The following is a 20,001-nucleotide window of genomic DNA, read 5'->3' as shown; positions in this document are numbered from 1 at the left end:
TCAAGACAAAAAAGTACTAAAAACAGTAACTTTTGCCTCTTTGAGCTGTAATTTGACCCCCTTAACATGCTTCAAAACTCACCATATTTGACCCACACATCAGGACCTGCGAAAATTGCCTTTTTAAAAAAAAAACCGAACCACAAAACTCAAAATTGCGCTCTAGCGCCCCCTAGGGAAAAAAAAACTAGACTGCCTGTAACTCCCACTAGGAAGGTCGGAGAGACATGAAACAAAAACCTCTATGTAGGTCTGACTTAGACCTACATTTCATAATAGTACATTGTCGGGCTAAAATCAACAGGAAGTTGGCAATTCCCCCTTCAAGACAAAAAAGTACTAAAAACAGTCACTTTTGCCTCTTTGAGCTGTAATTTGACCCCCTTAACACGCTTCAAAACTCACCAAACTGAACACACACATCAGGACTGGCAAAAATTACAATCTAATAAAAAAAACCTAACCCCAAATTTAAAAATTGCGCTCTAGAGCAATTTTTGAATAAAACGGAGAAAAAACTGCTCCTCGGAAGAAAAAAAATGACAAAACTGCCTGTAACTCCCACTGGGAAGGTCGGAGAGACATGAAACAAAAACCTCTCCGTAGGTCTCACTTAGACCTACATTTCATAAATTGACAACCCCCAGCAAAAATCAACAGGAAGTTTGCTATTCCCCCTTCAAAACACATTTTTTGTAAAAACCGGTCACCTTCCTTCAAAAACGAACTCCTCTGAGCACGTTTGTCGTTTCGCCTTAAAATTAACACAGGAGAGAGATTGAACCCTTGTGATTGCCTTTTAATGAAAAAACCGGACCCCAAAATTCAAAATTGCACTCTAGCGCCCCCTAGAAATAAAACTGCCTCTAACTCCCAGTAAGAATGTCATAGAGACATGAAACAAAAACTTATATGTAGGTCTCACTTAGACCTACTTTTCTTTATTTAATTTCCTCGGGCAAAAATCTACAGGAAGTTGGCAATTCCCCCTTCAAGACAAACAAGTACTAAAAACAGTCACTTTTGCCTCTTTGAGCTGTATTTTGACCCCCTTAACATGCTTCAAAACTCACCAAACTGAACGCACACATCAGGACTGGCAAACATTGCGATCTAAAAAAAAAACCTAACCCCAAATCTCAAAATTGCGCTCTACTGCAATTTTTTAATAAAACGCAAAAAAAAATGCTCCTCGGAAGAAAAAAATGACAAAACTGCCTGTAACTCCCACTGGGAAGGTCGGAGAGACATGAAACAAAAACCTCTATGTAGGTCTCACTTAGACCTACATTTCATAAATTGACAACCCCCAGCAAAAATCAACAGGAAGTTTGCTATTCCCCCTTCAAAACACATTTTTTGTAAAAACCAGTCACCTTCCTTCAAAAACTATCTCCTCTGAGCGCATTTGTCGTTTCGCCTTCAAACTAACACAGGAGAGATTGAACCCTTGTGATTACAATGACAGAAGCGCTTTTTTTTCTAACTGCTCCGGTTTTGATTTTATGACCCTTCAAAGACCCGCTGCGCTGCTGTTTTTTTAAGATGGCTGCTTAAAAGCAGGAAGCACCAACGTGCCCACACAATGCAGACAAGGTAGGTACACTAGACAAAAGTATTGGGACACTTCAGACTAAAAGTAGACAAAAGTATTGGGACACTTGTGCCCACACAATGCAGACAAGGTAGGTACACTAGACAAAAGTCTTGGGACACTTCAGACTAAAAGTAGACAAAAGTATTGGGACACTTATGACTACCACTGGACAAAAGTATTGGGACAAATAGCACGAAAACTTGACAAAAGTATTATGACACTTGGGACTACAACTTGACAAAAGTATTGGGACACTTATGATGAAAATTGGACAAAAGTATTGGGACACTTACACTGCACAAAAGTATTGGGACACTTCGGACTAAACGTAGACAAAAGTATTGGGACACTTACACTGGACAAAAGTATTGGGACACTTAGGACTACAACTGGACAAAAGTATTGGGACACTTAGGACTACCACTGGACAAAAGTATTGGGACATTTACACTGGCCAAAAGTATTGGGACACTTAGGACTACAACTGGACAAAAGTATTGGGACACTAAGGACTACCACTGAACAAAAGTATTGGGACACCTACACTGGCCAAAAGTATTGGGACACTTAGGACTACAACTTGACACAAGTATTGGGACACTTAGGACTACAACTTGACAAAAGTATTGGGACACTTAGGACTACCACTGGACAAAAGTATTGGGACACATACACTGGACAAAAATATTGGGACACTTAGGACTACAACTTGACAAAAGTATTGGGACACTTAGGACTACAACTGGACAAAAGTATTGGGACACGTAGGACTACCACTGGACAAAAGTATTGGGATACCTACACTGGCCAAAAGTATTGGGACACATAGGACTACAACTTGACAAAAGTATTGGGACACTTAGGACTACAACTTGACAAAAGTATTGGGACACTTAGGACTACCACTGGACAAAAGTATTGGGACACATACACTGGACAAAAATATTGGGACACTTAGGACTACAACTTGACAAAAGTATTGGGACACTTAGGACTACAACTGGACAAAAGTATTGGGACACGTAGGACTACCACTGGACAAAAGTATTGGGATACCTACACTGGCCAAAAGTATTGGGACACATAGGACTACAACTTGACAAAAGTATTGGGACACTTAGGACTACAACTTGACAAAAGTATTGGGACACTTAGGACTACCACTGGCCAAAAGTATTGGGACACTTAGGACTACAACTAGACAAAAGTATTGGGACACTTAGGACTACCACTGGACAAAAGTATTGGGACACTTACACTGGCCAGAAGTATTGGGACACTTAGGACTACAACTTGACAAAAGTATTGGGACACTTAGGACTACAACTGGGCAAAAGTATTGGGATACTTAGGACTGCCACTGGACAAAAGTATTGGGACACTTACACTGGCCAAAAGTATTGGGACACTTAGGACTACTACTTGACAAAAGTATTGGGACACTTAGGACTACAACTGGATAAAAGTATTGGGACACTTAGGACTACCACTGGACAAAAGTATTGGGACACCTACACTGGCCAAAAGTATTGGGACACTTGGGACTACAACTTGACAAAAGTATTGGGACACTTAGGACTAGCACCTGCCAAATACGCGGGCCCGAACAACGCTGCTTGCAGCTTTAATTATTATTATTATTATTATTTTTGTGTGTGTGAAGAAGCAGATGTAAAATGTCAATCAATGAATTGACTTATTGTCAGCAGTATAACCATTGCAAGCGTTGGTTGTAGTTGCTTTTAGTCTTTGTTTTCTGATAGTACTGACAATAACCATATTTTTTCTCCGCACTATATTTAAAAAACAAACTATTTTGAATACCTCACCTGCCAAAATAAAGAGCACTGTGCACTTTACAGCAGCATGAAGTAGCAGCATGGAAACACACGGCCCATGCTGCGTTCAGCATGATGTCATCATTACAGTCTGCTCATTTGGAAAACACACAATGCTCCGCTCTAATATAACGTGTTGCTTCTGTGAGAGGAATACTTTACACCTTCAAGCAAAATAGACCGCCTTAGAATTGGCCTTTTGTTTTGCTAGGAGATACACACACCATACTTGCCAACCTTGAGACCTCCGATTTCGGGAGGTGGGGGGCGTGGTTAAGATATATAAATATAAAAAATACTTGACTTTCAGTGAATTCTAGCTATATATATATATTTTTTATTACATATATATATATATATATATATATATATATATATATATATATATATATAATAAATGATTTATTTATATATATATATATATATATATATATATATATATAAATAAATAAAATAAATACTTGAATTTCAGTGTTCATTTATTTACACATAAACACACACATAACACTCATCTACTCATTGTTGAGTTAAGGGTTGAATTGTCCATCCTTGTTCTATTCTCTGTCACTATTTCAGAACACACACATTATACAAATATACATTATAAAATCAATAAGAAAACGAGAGCTCTAATTTGGGAGTCTGAATTAGGATCAGAAGTTCCTATATAAACATTGCGTACTCACGTCGCCATTTTGTATTGATTACTGCAGCTGTGCACTGGATTCATTCACAAATACAAACTACAACTCACAAACACTTTAGAGTTAGGCTCCACCATCAGAATGTGTACTTAAACTTATAAAAGATCACATGGATATTATTCAGTGAGTTGATTCACCAAAACTAACCTGTTATACAGGAGGAAAAAGCACACAGGACGTTTCAATTGTTCACAGACTGGCCGCGCTCATCAGAATGACAAGACACTTCCGGTCTGCAGGCGATAGCATTCAATTGGGAAGAAACGCCCTACTGCCCCCTACTGACCAATGTGAATACTGATAAATGTGGAATGACAAGCTCCAAAAACGAATTCAAACCACAAAATAAAATAAATAAATCAACACAAAAATGTGACACATTATGGGTGGGTCACATATGCATGTACAGTAGATGGCAGTATTGTCCTGTTTAAAAGTGTCACAACATTGCTGTTTACGGCAGACCAACTGCTTTACGTAGACGAAATGCTGTTGTGTGTTGTTACCGCGCTGGGAGGACGTTAATGAAACTGCCGTACAATAAACCCACATAAGAAACCAAGAACTCGCCCTCGATCATTAGCTGTTTACTAAAAAAAACATATATAAGTCGCATTTTTTGGGGAAATGTATTTGATAAAAGCCAACAGCAAGAATAGATATTTGAAAGGCAATTTAAAATAAATCAAGAACAGGCTGAATAAGTGTACGTTATATGAGGCATAAATAACCAACTGGTATGTTAACGTAACATATTATGGTAAGAGTCATTCAAATAACTATAACATATAGAACATGCTATACGTTTACCAAACAATCTGTCACTCCTAATCGCTAAATCCCATGAAATCTTATACGTCTAGTCTCTTACGTCAATGAGATCAATAATATTATAATGTGTTCATCATTTCACACATAAGTCGCTCCTGAGTATAAGTCGCACCCCCGGCCAAACTATGAAAAAAACTGCAACTTATAGTCCGAAAAATGCGGTAATACCTGGCGCCAGTGTTCATTGAAGATGCTCTCTCTCTCCGTCTCTGCATCCAGCAGGTACGAGATGAACTGCTGGAAGGTGGGTTTGATTCCGGCCGCAAACGCCTCGGCCGCGGTTTCCGGCACACTTCCCGAGAGGTTGCCGTAGCGACGCAGGATGACCGAGCCAAACTGGCGGTAGAAGTCCTCGTTGGGCCTGACGATCAACAAGGCGAGTTGAGTGAGTGACGGACGAATCCGCAAAAGAGCTCTCCGGGCCGAGAGTGGCACCTTTCAAACTTGTTCCGGAAGGCCGAGATGAGTCGGACGAAGGGGTCGCGCACGAACAGGAACTTGGTGTAACGCTGCAGCTTGAGCTCCATCAGGTGGCGGGAAAGAGAGCCATAATGACGCCAGAACCTGGTTAACACACAAATGCGAAAGGTGGCTAATCAACTCCACATTTACAGGTGCTGCTCAATATGAGCAAAAAGTGAATTTATTTCAGTGATTTCATTCAAAAAGTGAAATATTACATACATTCTTTACACACAGACTGATAATAATAATAATAATAATAATAATAGATTTTATTTGTAAAAAGCACTTTATATTGAGTAAACAACCTCAAAGTGCTACAGTGTATAATGAAAATAAAAACAATTTCCATCCATCCATCCATCCTTCTTCCGCTTATCCGAGGTCGGGTCGCGGGGGCAGCAGCCTAAGCAGGGAAGCCCAGACTTCCCTCTCCCCAGCCACTTCGTCCAGCTCCTCCCGGGGGATCCCGAAGCGTTCCCAGGCCAGCCGGGAGACATAGTCTTCCCAACGTGTCCTGGGTCTTCCCCGTGGCCTCCTACCGGTCGGACGTGCCCTAAACACCTCCCTAGGGAGGCGTTCGGGTGGCATCCTGACCAGATGCCCGAACCACCTCATCTGGCTCCTCTCCATGTGGAGGAGCAGCGGCTTTACTTTGAGCTCCCCCCGGATGGCAGAGCTTCTCACCCTATCTCTAAGGGAGAGCCCCGCCACCCGGCGGAGGAAACTCATTTCGGCCGCTTGTACCCGTGATCTTGTCCTTTCGGTCATAACCCAAAGCTCATGACCATAGGTGAGGATGGGAACGTAGATCGACCGGTAAATTGAGAGCTTTGCCTTCCGGCTCAGCTCCTTCTTCACCACAACGGATCGATACAGCATCCGCATTACTGAAGACGCCGCACCGATCCGCCTGTCGATCTCACGATCCACTCTTCCCTCACTCGTGAACAAGACTCCGAGGTACTTGAACTCCTCCACTTGGGGCAGGGTCTCCTCCCCAACCCGGAGATGGCACTCCACCCTTTTCCGGGCGACAACCATGGACTCGGACTTGGAAGTGCTGATTCTCATCCCAGTCGCTTCACACTCGGCTGCGAACCGATCCAGTGAGAGCTGAAGATCCTGGCCAGATGAAGCCATCAGGACCACATCATCTGCAAAAAGCAGAGACCTAATCCTGCAGCCACCAAACCGGATCCCCTCAACGCCTTGACTGCGCCTAGAAATTCTGTCCATAAAAGTTATGAACAGAATGGGTGACAAAGGGCAGCCTTGGCGGAGTCCAACCCTCACTGGAAACGTGTCCGACTTACTGCCGGCAATGCGGACCAAGCTCTGACACTGATCATACAGGGAGTGGACTGCCACAATAAGACAGTCCGTTACCCCATACTCTCTGAGCACTCCCCACAGGACTTCCCGAGGGACACGGTCGAATGCCTTCTCCAAGTCCACAAAGCACATGTAGACTGGTTGGGCAAACTCCCATGCACCCTCAAGGACCCTGCCGAGAGTATAGAGCTGGTCCACAGTTCCACGACCAGGACGAAAACCACACTGTTCCTCCTGAATCCGAGGTTCGACTATCCGGCGTAGCCTCCTCTCCAGTACACCTGAATAGACCTTACCGGGAAGGCTGAGGAGTGTGATCCCACGATAGTTAGAACACACCCTCCGGTTCCCCTTCTTAAAGAGAGGAACCACCACCTCGGTCTGCCAATCCAGAGGTACCGCCCCCGATGTCCACGCGATGTTGCAGAGTCTTGTCAACCAAGACAGCCCCACAACATCCAGAGCCTTAAGGAACTCCGGGCGGATCTCATCTACCCCCGGGGCCTTGCCACCGAGGAGCTTTTTAACTACCTCAGCAACCTCAGCCCCAGAAATAAAAGAGTCCACCACAGACTCCCCAGGCCCTGCTTCCTCATAGGAAGACGTGTTGGTGGGATTGAGGAGGTCTTCGAAGTATTCTCTCCACCAATCCACAACATCCGCAGTCGAGGTCAGCAGAACACCATCCCCACCATACACGGTGTTGACACTGCACTGCTTCCCCTTCCTGAGGCGGCGGATGGTGGTCCAGAATCGCTTCGAAGCCGTCCGGAAGTCGTTTTCCATGGCTTCCCCGAACTCCTCCCATGTCCGAGTTTTTGCCTCCGCAACCGCTGAAGCCGCACACCGCTTGGCCTGTCGGTACTTGTCCGCTGCCTCAGGAGTCCTATGAGCCAAAAGAACCCGATAGGACTCCTTCTTCAGCTTGACGGCATCCCTCACCGCCGGTGTCCACCAACGGGTTCTAGGATTACCGCCACGACAAGCACCAACTACCTTGCGGCCACAGCTCCAATCAGCTGCCTCGACAATAGAGGCGCGGAACATGGTCCACTCGGACTCAATGTCCAGCACCTCCCTCGTGAAAAAACAATTTTTTTAAATAAATAATTAAAATAAATAAAATAAATAAATAAAAAGATAATAAAAAAATAAATAAAAATAAAAACTAGAACAGCCAAATAGCTAAAACTAGAATGCATATATCTAAAAAAAAAAGGCTTTTTTAAAAAGAAGGGTTTTTAAGACTTTTTTAAAAGCATCCACAGTCTGTGGTGCCCTCAGGTGGTCAGGGAGAGCGTTCCACAGACTGGGAGCGGCGGAGCAGAAAGCCCTGTCCCCCATTGTTCATCCCTGCTTTATTTCCTTTAATTTTGATGATCATCTCTAAAAATGAATGAAAACCCCAAGTTAAGTATCTCAGAAAATTAGAATATAATTTATGGCCAATTTAAAAAAAAAGGATTTTAGAAATGTTGTCCAGGTAAAAAGTAGTAGAAAGTTTCATACTTTTCAGTTGGCCAACATTTCTAAAATCCTCCTTTTTTTTTTTCTAATTTTCTCAGATAGTAAATGAGAGTTTGTCATTAGTTTCCAGTGAGAATCTTTCAAATTAAAATAAATAACCACTTGACTGTACTGTAAATATTCAAGTTTGACTTTTTGAATGAAATGACTGAATTAAATAGACTTTTTGCTGTCTTGTAGTAGATGAAAAGGAGGAGGAAGAAGGTGTTTAGATATGAAGTGGAGTTGCTGCAGCCAAGTGGGAAAGAAAGATCCGTCTGTGCTGCAGCAACAAGCTCTTTCCACTCTCCTCCTCCCAGCGCTACCTGGGTAAATACGTCCTTTTTGGCTGCCGGCTTGTTTGACAAACACACGGCGGACGCCTCACACGCACATTTGCAGCACCAGGAATATTTGGCATCTCTTCGTCAGAGAAACGGAGACGTGCGAAATTTGGAAGTCACTCACTCTGAAATGTTTGTGGGCTTCATGGCTGTGAATACTAATAATGTACTTGTGATTTCTTACTTTTTTTAATAAGCAAAATGTTCTAAACTATTTTTTTTTTACATTGTCATTATGGGGCATTGTGTGTTGAATTTTGAGGACAAAAATATATATTTTTCCCCCATTTTTTATGAATAAGACTGACACATTACAAAATGTGGAAAAAGTGAAGCGCTTGAGGGCCACGTTGCAGTTATTATTATGTCTTGTATCAGTCAACAATATATCAGTTTCTCCATGCATTTCATTATTGTATAAATTATTGACAAACAACTACATCTGTAGCTTTTGCAGTGAAAAAAAATGGCAACTCAGTCACCAGAATTTTACTGTAAAATACACAATGTTTTTTTAATAATGTTACGGTAAATGGAAAATAGTACCAATGTTAATATTTACAGTAAAAAATGGCAGCTTAGTCACCAGAATTTTACTGTAAAATACAGTGCTTTTGTTTGGTTTTTTTTTTGTTTTTTTTACAACATATTACGGTATATAGAAAATTGGACCAATGTTAATCTTTACAGTAAAAAACTGGCAGCTTAGTCACCAGAATGTTATTGTAAAATACACAGCGTTCTTTTACAACATATTACGGTATATAGAAAAATAGTACCAATGCTTCTTTGCAGTAAAAAATGGCAGCTTAATCACCAGAGTTTTACTGTAAAATAGTGATTTTTTTTTTTTACAACATATTACGGTATATAGAAAAATAGTACCAATGTTTCTTTACAGTAAAAAATGGCATCTTAGTCACCAGAATTTTACTGTAAAATACACAATGTTCTTTTAATAACATATTACGGTATATGGAAAATAGTACCAATGTTTCTTTACAGTAAAAAATGGCAACTCAGTCACCAGAATTTGACTGTAAAATACACAATGTTTTTTTAATAATGTTACGGTATATGGAAAATAGTACCAATGTTAATATTTACAGTAAAAAATGGCAGCTTAGTCACCAGAATTTTACTGTAAAATACAGTGCTTTTGTTTGTTTTTTTGGGTTGTTTTTTTTTACAACATATACAACGTATATAGAAAAATAGTACCAATGTTTCTTTGCAGTAAAAAATGGCAGCTTAATCACCAGAGTTTTACTGTAAAATAGTGATTTTTTTTTTTACAACATATAACGTTATATAGAAAAATAGTAACAATGTTAATCTTTACAGTAAAAAAACTGGCAGCTTAGTCACCAGAACGTTATTGTAAAATACACAGCGTTCTTTTACAACATATTATGGTATATGGAAAATAGTACCGATGGTTCTTTACAGTGAAAAATGGCAGCTTAGTCACCAGAACTTTACTGTAAAATACAAAATGTATTTTTAATAACATATTACGGTATATGGAAAATAGTACCAATGTTGCTTTACAGTAAAAAATGGCAGCTTAGACACCAGAATTTTACTGTAAAATACACAATGTTCTTTTAATAACATATTACGGTATATAGAAAAATAGTACCAATGTTTCTTTACAGTAAAAAATGGCATCTTAGTCACCAGAATTTTAGTGTAAAATACACAATGTTCTTTTAATAACATATTACGGTATATGGAAAATAGCACCAATGTTAATATTTACAGTAAAAAATGGCAGCTTAGTCACCAGAATTTTACTGTAAAATACAGTGCTTTTGTTTGTTTTTTTGGGGGGGTTTTTTACAACATATTACGGTATATAGAAAAATAGTACCAATGTTTCTTTACAGTAAAAAATGGCAGCTTAATCACCAGAGTTTTACTGTAAAATAGTGATTTTTTTTTACAACATATTACGGTATATAGAAAAATAGTACCAATGTTTCTTTACAGTAAAAAATGGCATCTTAGTCACCAGAATTTTACTGTAAAATACACAATGTTCTTTTAATAACATATTACGGTATATGGAAAATAGTACCAATGTTTCTTTACAGTAAAAAATGGCATCTTAGTCACCAGAACTTTACTGTAAAATACACAATGTTCTTTTAATAACATATTACGGTATATAGAAAAATAGTACCAATGTTTCTTTACAGTAAAAAATGGCATCTTAGTCACCAGAATTTTACTGTAAAATACACAATGTTCTTTTAATAACCTATTACGGTATATGGAAAATAGCACCAATGTTAATATTTACAGTAAAAAATGGCAGCTTAGTCACCAGAATTTTACTGTAAAATACAGTGCTTTTGTTAGTTTTTTTGGGGTTTTTTTTTTACAACATATTACGGTATATAGAAAAATAGTACCAATGTTTCTTTGCAGTAAAAAATGGCAGCTTAATCACCAGAGTTTTACTGTAAAATAGTGATTTTTTTTTTTTACAACATATTACGGTATATAGAAAAATAGTACCAATGTTTCTTTACAGTAAAAAATGGCATCTTAGTCACCAGAATTTTACTGTAAAATACACAATGTTCTTTTAATAACATATTACGGTATATGGAAAATAGTACCAATGTTTCTTTACAGTAAAAAATGGCAGCTTAGTCACCAGAATTTTACTGTAAAATACAAAATGTCTTTTTAATAACATATTACAGTATATGGAAAATAGTACCAATGTTTCTTTACAGTAAATAACTGGCAGTTTAGTCACCAGAATGTTACTGTAAAATACAAAGTGTTCTTTTACAACATATTACGGTATATGGAAAATAGTACCAATGTTGCTTTACAGTAAAAATTGGCAGCTTAGTCACCAGACTTTTACTCTAAAATACAGTGCTTTTTTTTTTTTAACAACATATAACAGTATATAGAAAAATAGTACCAATGTTAATCTTTACAGTAAAAAATGGCAGCTTAGTCACCAGAATTTTCCTGTCAAATACACAATGTTTTTTTAATAACATATTATGGTATATAGAAAAATGTTTCTTTACAGTAAAAAATGGCATCCTAGTCACTAGAATTTTACTGTAAAATACAAAATGTCTTTTTAATAACATATTACGGTATATGGAATATAGTACCAATGTTGCTTTACAGTACAAAATGGCAGCTTAGTCACCAGAATTTTACTGTAAAATACACTATGTTTTTTAAATAACATATTACGGTATATGGAAAATAGTACCAATGTTTCTTTACAGTAATAAATGGCAACTCAGTCACCAGAATGTTACTATAAAATACAGTGGGTTTTTTTTATGACATATTACGGTATATGGAAAATAGTACCAATGTTTCTTTACAGAAAAAATGGCAGCTTAGTCACCAGAATTTTACAGTAAAATAGTGATTTTATTTTTTTAACAACATATTACGGTATATAGAAAAATAGTACCAATGTTTCTTTACAGTAAAAAATGGCAGCTTAGTCACTAGAATTTTACAGTAAAATACAGTGCTTTTTTTTTGTGCTTTTTTTTAAAAAATTTTACAACATATAACCTTATATAGAAAAATAGTAACAATGTTAATCTTTACAGTAAAAAAAACTGGCAGCTTAGTCACCAGAACGTTATTGTAAAATACACAGCGTTCTTTTACAACATATTATGGTATATGGAAAATAGTACTGATGGTTCTTTACAGTGAAAAATGGCAGCCTAGTCACCAGAACTTTACTGTAAAATACAAAATGTATTTTTAATAACATATTACGGTATATGGAAAATAGTACCAATGTTGCTTTACAGTAAAAAATGGCAGCTTAGACACCAGAATTTTACTGTAAAATACACAATGTTCTTTTAATAACATATTACGGTATATAGAAAAATAGTACCAATGTTTCTTTACAGTAAAAAATGGCATCTTAGTCACCAGAATTTTACTGTAAAATACACAATGTTCTTTTAATAACATATTACGGTATATGGAAAATAGCACCAATGTTAATATTTACAGTAAAAAATGGCAGCTTAGTCACCAGAATTTTACTGTAAAATACAGTGCTTTTGTTTGTTTTTTTGGTTGTTTTTTTTTTACAACATATACAACGTATATAGAAAAATAGTACCAATGTTTCTTTGCAGTAAGAAATGGCAGCTTAATCACCAGAGTTTTACTGTAAAATAGTGATTTTTTTCCCCCAACATATTACGGTATATAGAAAAATAGTACCAATGTTTCTTTACAGTAAAAAATGGCAACTCAGTCACCAGAATTTTACTGTAAAATACACAATGTTCTTTTAATAACATATTACGGTATATGGAAAATAGTACCAATGTTTCTTTACAGTAAAAAATGGCAGCTTAGTCACCAGAATTTTACTGCAAAATACACAATGTTTTTTAAATAACATATTACAGTATATGAAAAATAGTACCAATATTTCTTTACAGTAAAAAACTGGCAGCTTAGTCACCAGAATGTTATTGTAAAATACACAGCGTTCTTTTACAACATGTTACGGTATATGGAAAATAGTTCCAATGTTTCTTTACAGTAAAAAATGGCAGCTTAGTCACCAGAATGTAACTGTAAAATACAGTGTTGTTTTTTTTTTATAACATATTACGGTATATGGAAAATAATACCAATGTTTCTTTACAGTAAAAAAATGGCAGCTTAGTCACCAGAATGTTACTATAAAATACACAGTGGGTTTTTTTTTATGACATATTATGGTATATGGAAAATAATACCAATGTTTCTTTACAGTAAAAAATGGCAACTCAGTCACCAGAATTTTACTGTAAAATACACAATGTTCTTTTAATAACATATTACGGTATATGGAAAATAGTACCAATGTTTCTTTACAGTAAAAAATGGCAGCTTAGTCACCAGAATTTTACTGCAAAATACACAATGTTTTTTAAATAACATATTACAGTATATGAAAAATAGTACCAATATTTCTTTACAGTAAAAAACTGGCAGCTTAGTCACCAGAACGTTATTGTAAAATACACAGCGTTCTTTTACAACATGTTACGGTATATGGAAAATAGTACCAATGTTGCTTTCCAATAAAAAATGGCAGCTTAGTCACCAGAATTTTACTGTAAAATACACAATGTTCTTTTAATAATGTTACGGTATATGGAAAATAATACCAATGTTTCTTTACAGTAAAAAATGGCAGCTTAGTCACCAGAATTTTACTGTAAAATACAGTGCTTTTAAAAAAGAAAATATTTAACAACATATTATGGTATATAGAAAAATAGTACCAATGTTAATTTTTACAGTAAAAAATGGCAGCTTAGTCACCAGAATGTTATTGTAAAATACACAGCGTTCTTTTACAACATATTACGGCATATAGAAAATAGTACCAATGTTTCTTTACACCGACGCTTCCCATCCAGGTGCTGCAAAGAGGAATGAGGGAAAGTGCCCAAAGACGGTGTAGGTGTGCCAAGCTTCTGGCATGCTATTCAAAAAGACTTGAGGCTGCCAAAGGTGCATCAACAAAGTACTGAGCAAAGGGTCTGAATACTTATGCACACATGATTTTTTTGCAAAAATGTCACATTGCCATGATGGGGTATTGTGTGTAGAATTTTGAGGACACAAATGAATGTACCCAGTTTGGGAATAAGGCGGTGACATAACAAAAATGTGGAAAAGTGAATACTTTCCGGGTGCACTGTAATTTCCTTTGGCAAAGCTAGTCTCTTATTATGTAGCCACGTGACATGTGCACTGAGAACCACCTCACAAGCCACGTTTCCACCAGGCTTCACTCGCCAGTTTGTACTTGAACACCCCAAGTCTGGCTCATTTGTGTTGTTGTATAAGTGAGGTCATCATTGCTTCTCGCAGCGTTATCTTTTCGGGGGGGGTGAATTTTGCCAATCATTCACAATCCTTATGTGAGACAAGAACGCATGTTTTTTTATGCATTCTAAATAGTAAAGTATGGCTCCTGCTAGACAGCTAACAAACTAATGGGAGCCTTTTAAAAGAAAAAACATCCAAAAAACACCAACAATACTCCATTTAAATGACCTTTAAATGTAACCAAGTATTAACCACATGGTGCGCGCTAACGCCAAGGAACTACTTTTAGTAACACGGCGCCTAGGTAACCAACGACTGCAACTAGGGGTGTAACGATGCGTTTCAACAAGTCGATACGACGATATCAGTTTATTTAGAACGATAAAATCCCAAACGTATCAGTACAATTTTTTGCAAAAAAAAATTCAACCAGCGTGATTGTAAAATAATGTTATGTCCAAGTGTCTCCTGCCTCTTGGCCCCGGTTCATTATTTCCTCTCCGCCACGGTCTACTCTGTTGTTCCTAAAATGGTCCGTAAACCAGGCACGGGTAGATTTTGCGCTGTGTGCAGGCGCCAAGTCCTGTTGGAACTTGAAATCTCCATCTCCATAGAGCAGGTCAGCAGCAGGAAGCATGAAGTGCTCTAAAACTTGCTGGTAGACGGCTGCGTTGACCCTGGATCTCAGGAAACAGAGTGGACCGACACCAGCTGGACTGCTGCTGAGTGGTCCAAAGTCATGTTTTCTGACGAAAGCAAATTTTGCATTTCCTTTGGAAATCGAGGTCCCAGAGTCTGGAGGAAGACAGGAGAGGCACAGGATCCACGTTGCCTGAAGTCTAGTGTAAAGTTTCCACCATCAGTGATGGTTTGGGGTGCCATGTCATCTGCTGGTGTCGGTCCACTCTGTTTCCTGAGATCCAGGGTCAACGCAGCCGTCTACCAGCAAGTTTTAGAGCACTTCATGCTTCCTGCTGCTGACCTGCTCTATGGAGATGGAGATTTCAAGTTCCAACAGGACTTGGCGCCTGCACACAGCGCAAAATCTACCCGTGCCTGGTTTACGGACCATGGTATTTCTGTTCTAAATTGGCCCGCCAACTCCCCTGACCTTAGCCCCATAGAAAATCTGTGGGGTATTGTGAAAAGGAAGATGCAGAATGCCAGACCCAAAAACGCAGAAGAGTTGAAGGCCACTATCAGAGCAACCTGGGCTCTCATAACACCTGAGCAGTGCCAGAAACTCATCGACTCCATGCCACGCCGCATTAACGCAGTAATTGAGGCAAAAGGAGCTCCAACCAAGTATTGAGTATTGTACATGCTCATATTTTTCATTTTCATACTTTTCAGTTGGCCAACATTTCTAAAAATCCCTTTTTTGTATTAGCCTTAAGTAATATTCTAATTTTGTGACACACGGAATTTTGGATTTTCATTTGTTGCCACTTCAAATCATCAAAATTAAATGAAATAAACATTTGAATGCATCAGTCTGTGTGCAATGAATAAATATAATGTACAAGTTACACCTTTTGAATGCAATTACTGAAATAAATCAAGTTTTTCAAAATATTCTAATTTACTGGCTTTTACCTGTATATATATTTTATTTTGATTTTTTTTTTTTATGATAATGGTAAGTCGCAGCACTTGAGCAAAACGAGATCACTAAAGCGGCTATTGTGTGTCATACTTGGCAAAAGTGAGGTGAAGTGAGGAGTTGTGCACCAGGTCAGCAGGAACCGACTCCGGGTCAGTGTAAGGTTCTCCTGAGACGGGCGAGACCAGAGACTGGGACAGAACCACCATCACTCTCTTCCAGTTGGTGCACGCCACCTAAACAGAGAAGAACATCCGTCAGTAGAGCTGTGAAGCTTTTGGCCACCACACCATTCCATTCCATTCTTGGGGGTAACCATTCCATTCAGAATCAATTCTCAATTGAAAATCAATACTTTTTTAATAAGATTAGATGCCAGTTCTATTATCGATTACATTCCTCCACAAAATAAACATCTCTGATTTTTGTGTTACTTAAAAGCAAACTGGTTTTGTTTGTGGAATGGGCATCTACAACAACAATATGATCAAATATGATTTTCTTGAATGGGTGGACAAAACAGATTTAAAAAAAAAAAATATATATATATATATATATATATATATATATATATATATATATATATATATATATATATATATATATATATATATATATATATATATATATATATATATATATACATATATTTAAAAAAATAAATAAATACTTCTTTTTTTTTAAATACAAAAAAATATAAAATATATATATATATATATATATATATATATATATGACCCCGAACGGGACAACCGGTAGAAAATGGATGGATATATATATATATATATATATATATATATATATATATATATATATATATATATATATATATATATGTGCGCACACACACACACACACACAATTGATTTTTGATTTTTTTAAATCAATTAAGAATCGCAATTCTTTCTTTTTTTTTACAGCCATAACATCTACTTTAACAATATAATTTTCCTCAGTGGCTGGACAAAACAGATTAAAAATAATATATATATATATATATATATATATATATATATATATATATATATATATATATATATATATATATATATATATATATATATATATATACATATATTTAAAAAATTAATAAATAATTTTTTTTTTTTAAATACAAAAAAATATAAAATAAATAAATTATTTATATATGTATATATATATATATATATATATATATATATATATATATATATATTAGAGATGCGCGGTTTGCGGACACAACCGCGGAGTCCGCGGATTATCCGCGGATCGGGCGGATGAAATTTAAAAAAATAAGATTTTATCCGCTCGCGGGTCGGGTCGGGCGGATTAATTAGATATTATTATTATTTTTATTTTTTTTTTTTTTTGCGGGTGGCAGTTAAACCAATTGGTAAATATATATACATAGTTAAATGTTGTTACCCACATACGAAAAACGAGCAGGCACCTGCAGCATATGCCACAACAGAAGAAAAAAAAAAAAAGAGATGGACACTTTTACGGAGCGGAGGGACGCCTCGCCGGGGTCCGGGACCGAGGCCCCTTCCCCCGAGAGGGCCCCACCGGGAGCCGTAGCTGAGGCGATCCGCGAGAAGGGCCCGACGCACGTCCAGGGTCACCACCGCGCCCACCGCACCGACACCCCGCCTCGTCCGCTTTCGCCGCGGCCGGCGTCACGCGCAGCAGGTAAGCAGCTCCTGCCCGCCACCCCCGTGGCCGGGGGCTCGTAACAGGGGTCACTCCGCGCGCTCCGCCCGCGCAGCTTACCTGCTTGCTCGCAAAATGATTATTAGCATTCAGACAGGTTAAAATGTTGCTAAAACCATCACTTTTCTATCAGTCACAGTGACTTTTCAAAACAAAAATATTACAGCAAAAATCATATGGGTTGATTGACATGTTTATTCTGTAAGCTAACTTCAATAGTTTGAAATTATTTTGACAGTTAATGCCAGTTATCCTGTCAACCTTTCACAAGACTTCAATTTGTTAATTGAAAGTATAAATAGTATAAACACTTTTAACAGTATGTCGTGCTGTGAAATACAGCCGACAGGATTGCGCACCAAACACGAAGCAAGGCCAAAGCGCGTGCATGGTGCAGGAGAACAAAGGACTTCTTTCATTTAAGGTTTGTGATAAACCATCAAACTCATTCGTTAAAAGGACTCTATAGTAATATAAAGCGAATTTTTCTGGACATTATCATGCAAGAAAAGTTTATTTTTGGGACCGCGATCACCGCGTAATGATTTTTAAAGGTTGCATTACAAACATTTAACTGTCCCATGTGATCAGCCAGTGCGATTGGAAGTCCATGCTCAATTATTGCCTCCGTAAATAAAACTTCGGCATTTATCACATCCAAAGAATCTGTTTGGGCGACGAAAAACGTTGAAAGTTTTCCACTTGTATCGCTAGCAACGGCATTAGACTTGTGTTTTTTTGTCCCAACGTGGTCTTTTACATCGCTAATTCCTCCGTGTCCGATCGAAAAATCTTGTCTGCACAAGGTGCAATTCGCGTAGTTTTCACCCTTTTTTTTTTTTTTAAATTAATATTAGATATATAACAACGAGCGGATGGCGGGCGGATGCAGTTCTGATCAAACGTTACATCGGGTGGATGGCGGATGGTTGACGACTTTCTGCCGCGGTTGCGGATGAAATAAATTGCCTATCCGCGCATCTCTAATATATATATATATATACACACACACACAATTGATTTTTGATTTTTTTATATCAATTAAGAATAGCAATTCTTTTTTCTTTTTTTTACAGCCATAACATCTACTTTAACAATATGATTTTCCTGAGTGGCTGGACAAAACAGATTTAAAAAAAATAATATATATATATATATATATATATATATATATATATATATATATATATATATATATATATATATATATATATATATATATATATATTTATGTTTAAAAAAAAAAAAATAAATAAAAATTTAAAATACAAAAAGATATAAAATAAATAAATTATATATATTTATGTTTAAAAAATAAATAATAAATAAAAATTTAAAATACAAAAAGATATAAAATAAATTATATATATATATATATATATATATATATATATATATATATATATATATATATGTCTTAATAAGGTTATCCAAAAAATAGTGCTCGATACCGTAGTAGAGCGCAATATATGTATGTGTGGGGAAAAAAAATCACAAGACTATTTCATCTCTACAGGCTTGTTTCATGAGGGGGGGTACCCTCAATCGTCAGGAGAATCTCCTGACGATTGAGGGTACCCCCCCTCATGAAACAGGCCTGTAGAGATGAAATAGTCTTGTGATTTTTTTTCCCCACACATACATATATATATATATATATATATATATACACACACACACACACACACACACAATTGATTTTTGATTTTTTTAAATCAATTTAGAAACGCAATTCTTTTTTTTTTACAGCCATAGCATCTACTTTAACAATATGATTTTTCTGAGTGGCTGGACAGGACATATTTGAAAATAATAAATAAAATAAAAAGTTTTTCAAATTGATTTTTTTTAATCGATTAAGAATCGTAAAAATATACTCTCACGTTACGTTTAACAAAAAATCTTAGGGTACGGCGGACCGGTACTTTTCAGAGGCGGTATGGTACCGAATATGATTCATTAGTATCGCGGTACTATACTAATACCCGTATACCGTACAACCCTACTAGTTACTATGGTAATCTACGTCACAGCAGGTCAGACGAGGCACCAAGCAGTGTGGGTGTGGCTTGATTGTAAAATATGTCGATTGAGAGGGGAGTGTGACGTTCATATGTTCTCAATATTCAGGGTTTTATCGTCCATAGAAACATTTAAAATTCCATTCCGTTTTTAAGGCGGTCTGTCATAACATTTTTAGCATTCAATCAGACTTTATTGTGAGGTTTTGTATTAGTTT

At 37.0% G+C, this 20,001-nt stretch overlaps 1 protein-coding gene across 1 annotated transcript in view; it reads right to left on the bottom strand.

Annotated features, from left to right (window-relative positions):
• Positions 1-20,001, bottom strand: part of LOC133570238 (carbohydrate sulfotransferase 12-like) — a 29,887-nt gene that overhangs the window by 2,661 nt on the left and 7,225 nt on the right. Inside the window, exons 3-5 of the mRNA XM_061923047.2 lie at positions 16,167-16,309; positions 5,406-5,534; positions 5,139-5,331 (exon numbers count right to left, since the gene is read on the bottom strand). Of these exons, the coding sequence (XP_061779031.2) occupies positions 5,139-5,331; positions 5,406-5,534; positions 16,167-16,309 (465 nt within the window). The remainder of the gene's footprint in view (positions 1-5,138; positions 5,332-5,405; positions 5,535-16,166; positions 16,310-20,001) is intronic.

This window comes from Nerophis lumbriciformis, linkage group LG27, assembly GCF_033978685.3.
Source record: "Nerophis lumbriciformis linkage group LG27, RoL_Nlum_v2.1, whole genome shotgun sequence".
Taxonomy (NCBI): Eukaryota; Metazoa; Chordata; class Actinopteri; order Syngnathiformes; family Syngnathidae; genus Nerophis; species Nerophis lumbriciformis.
This window is presented reverse-complemented; position numbering and strand designations above follow the sequence as displayed.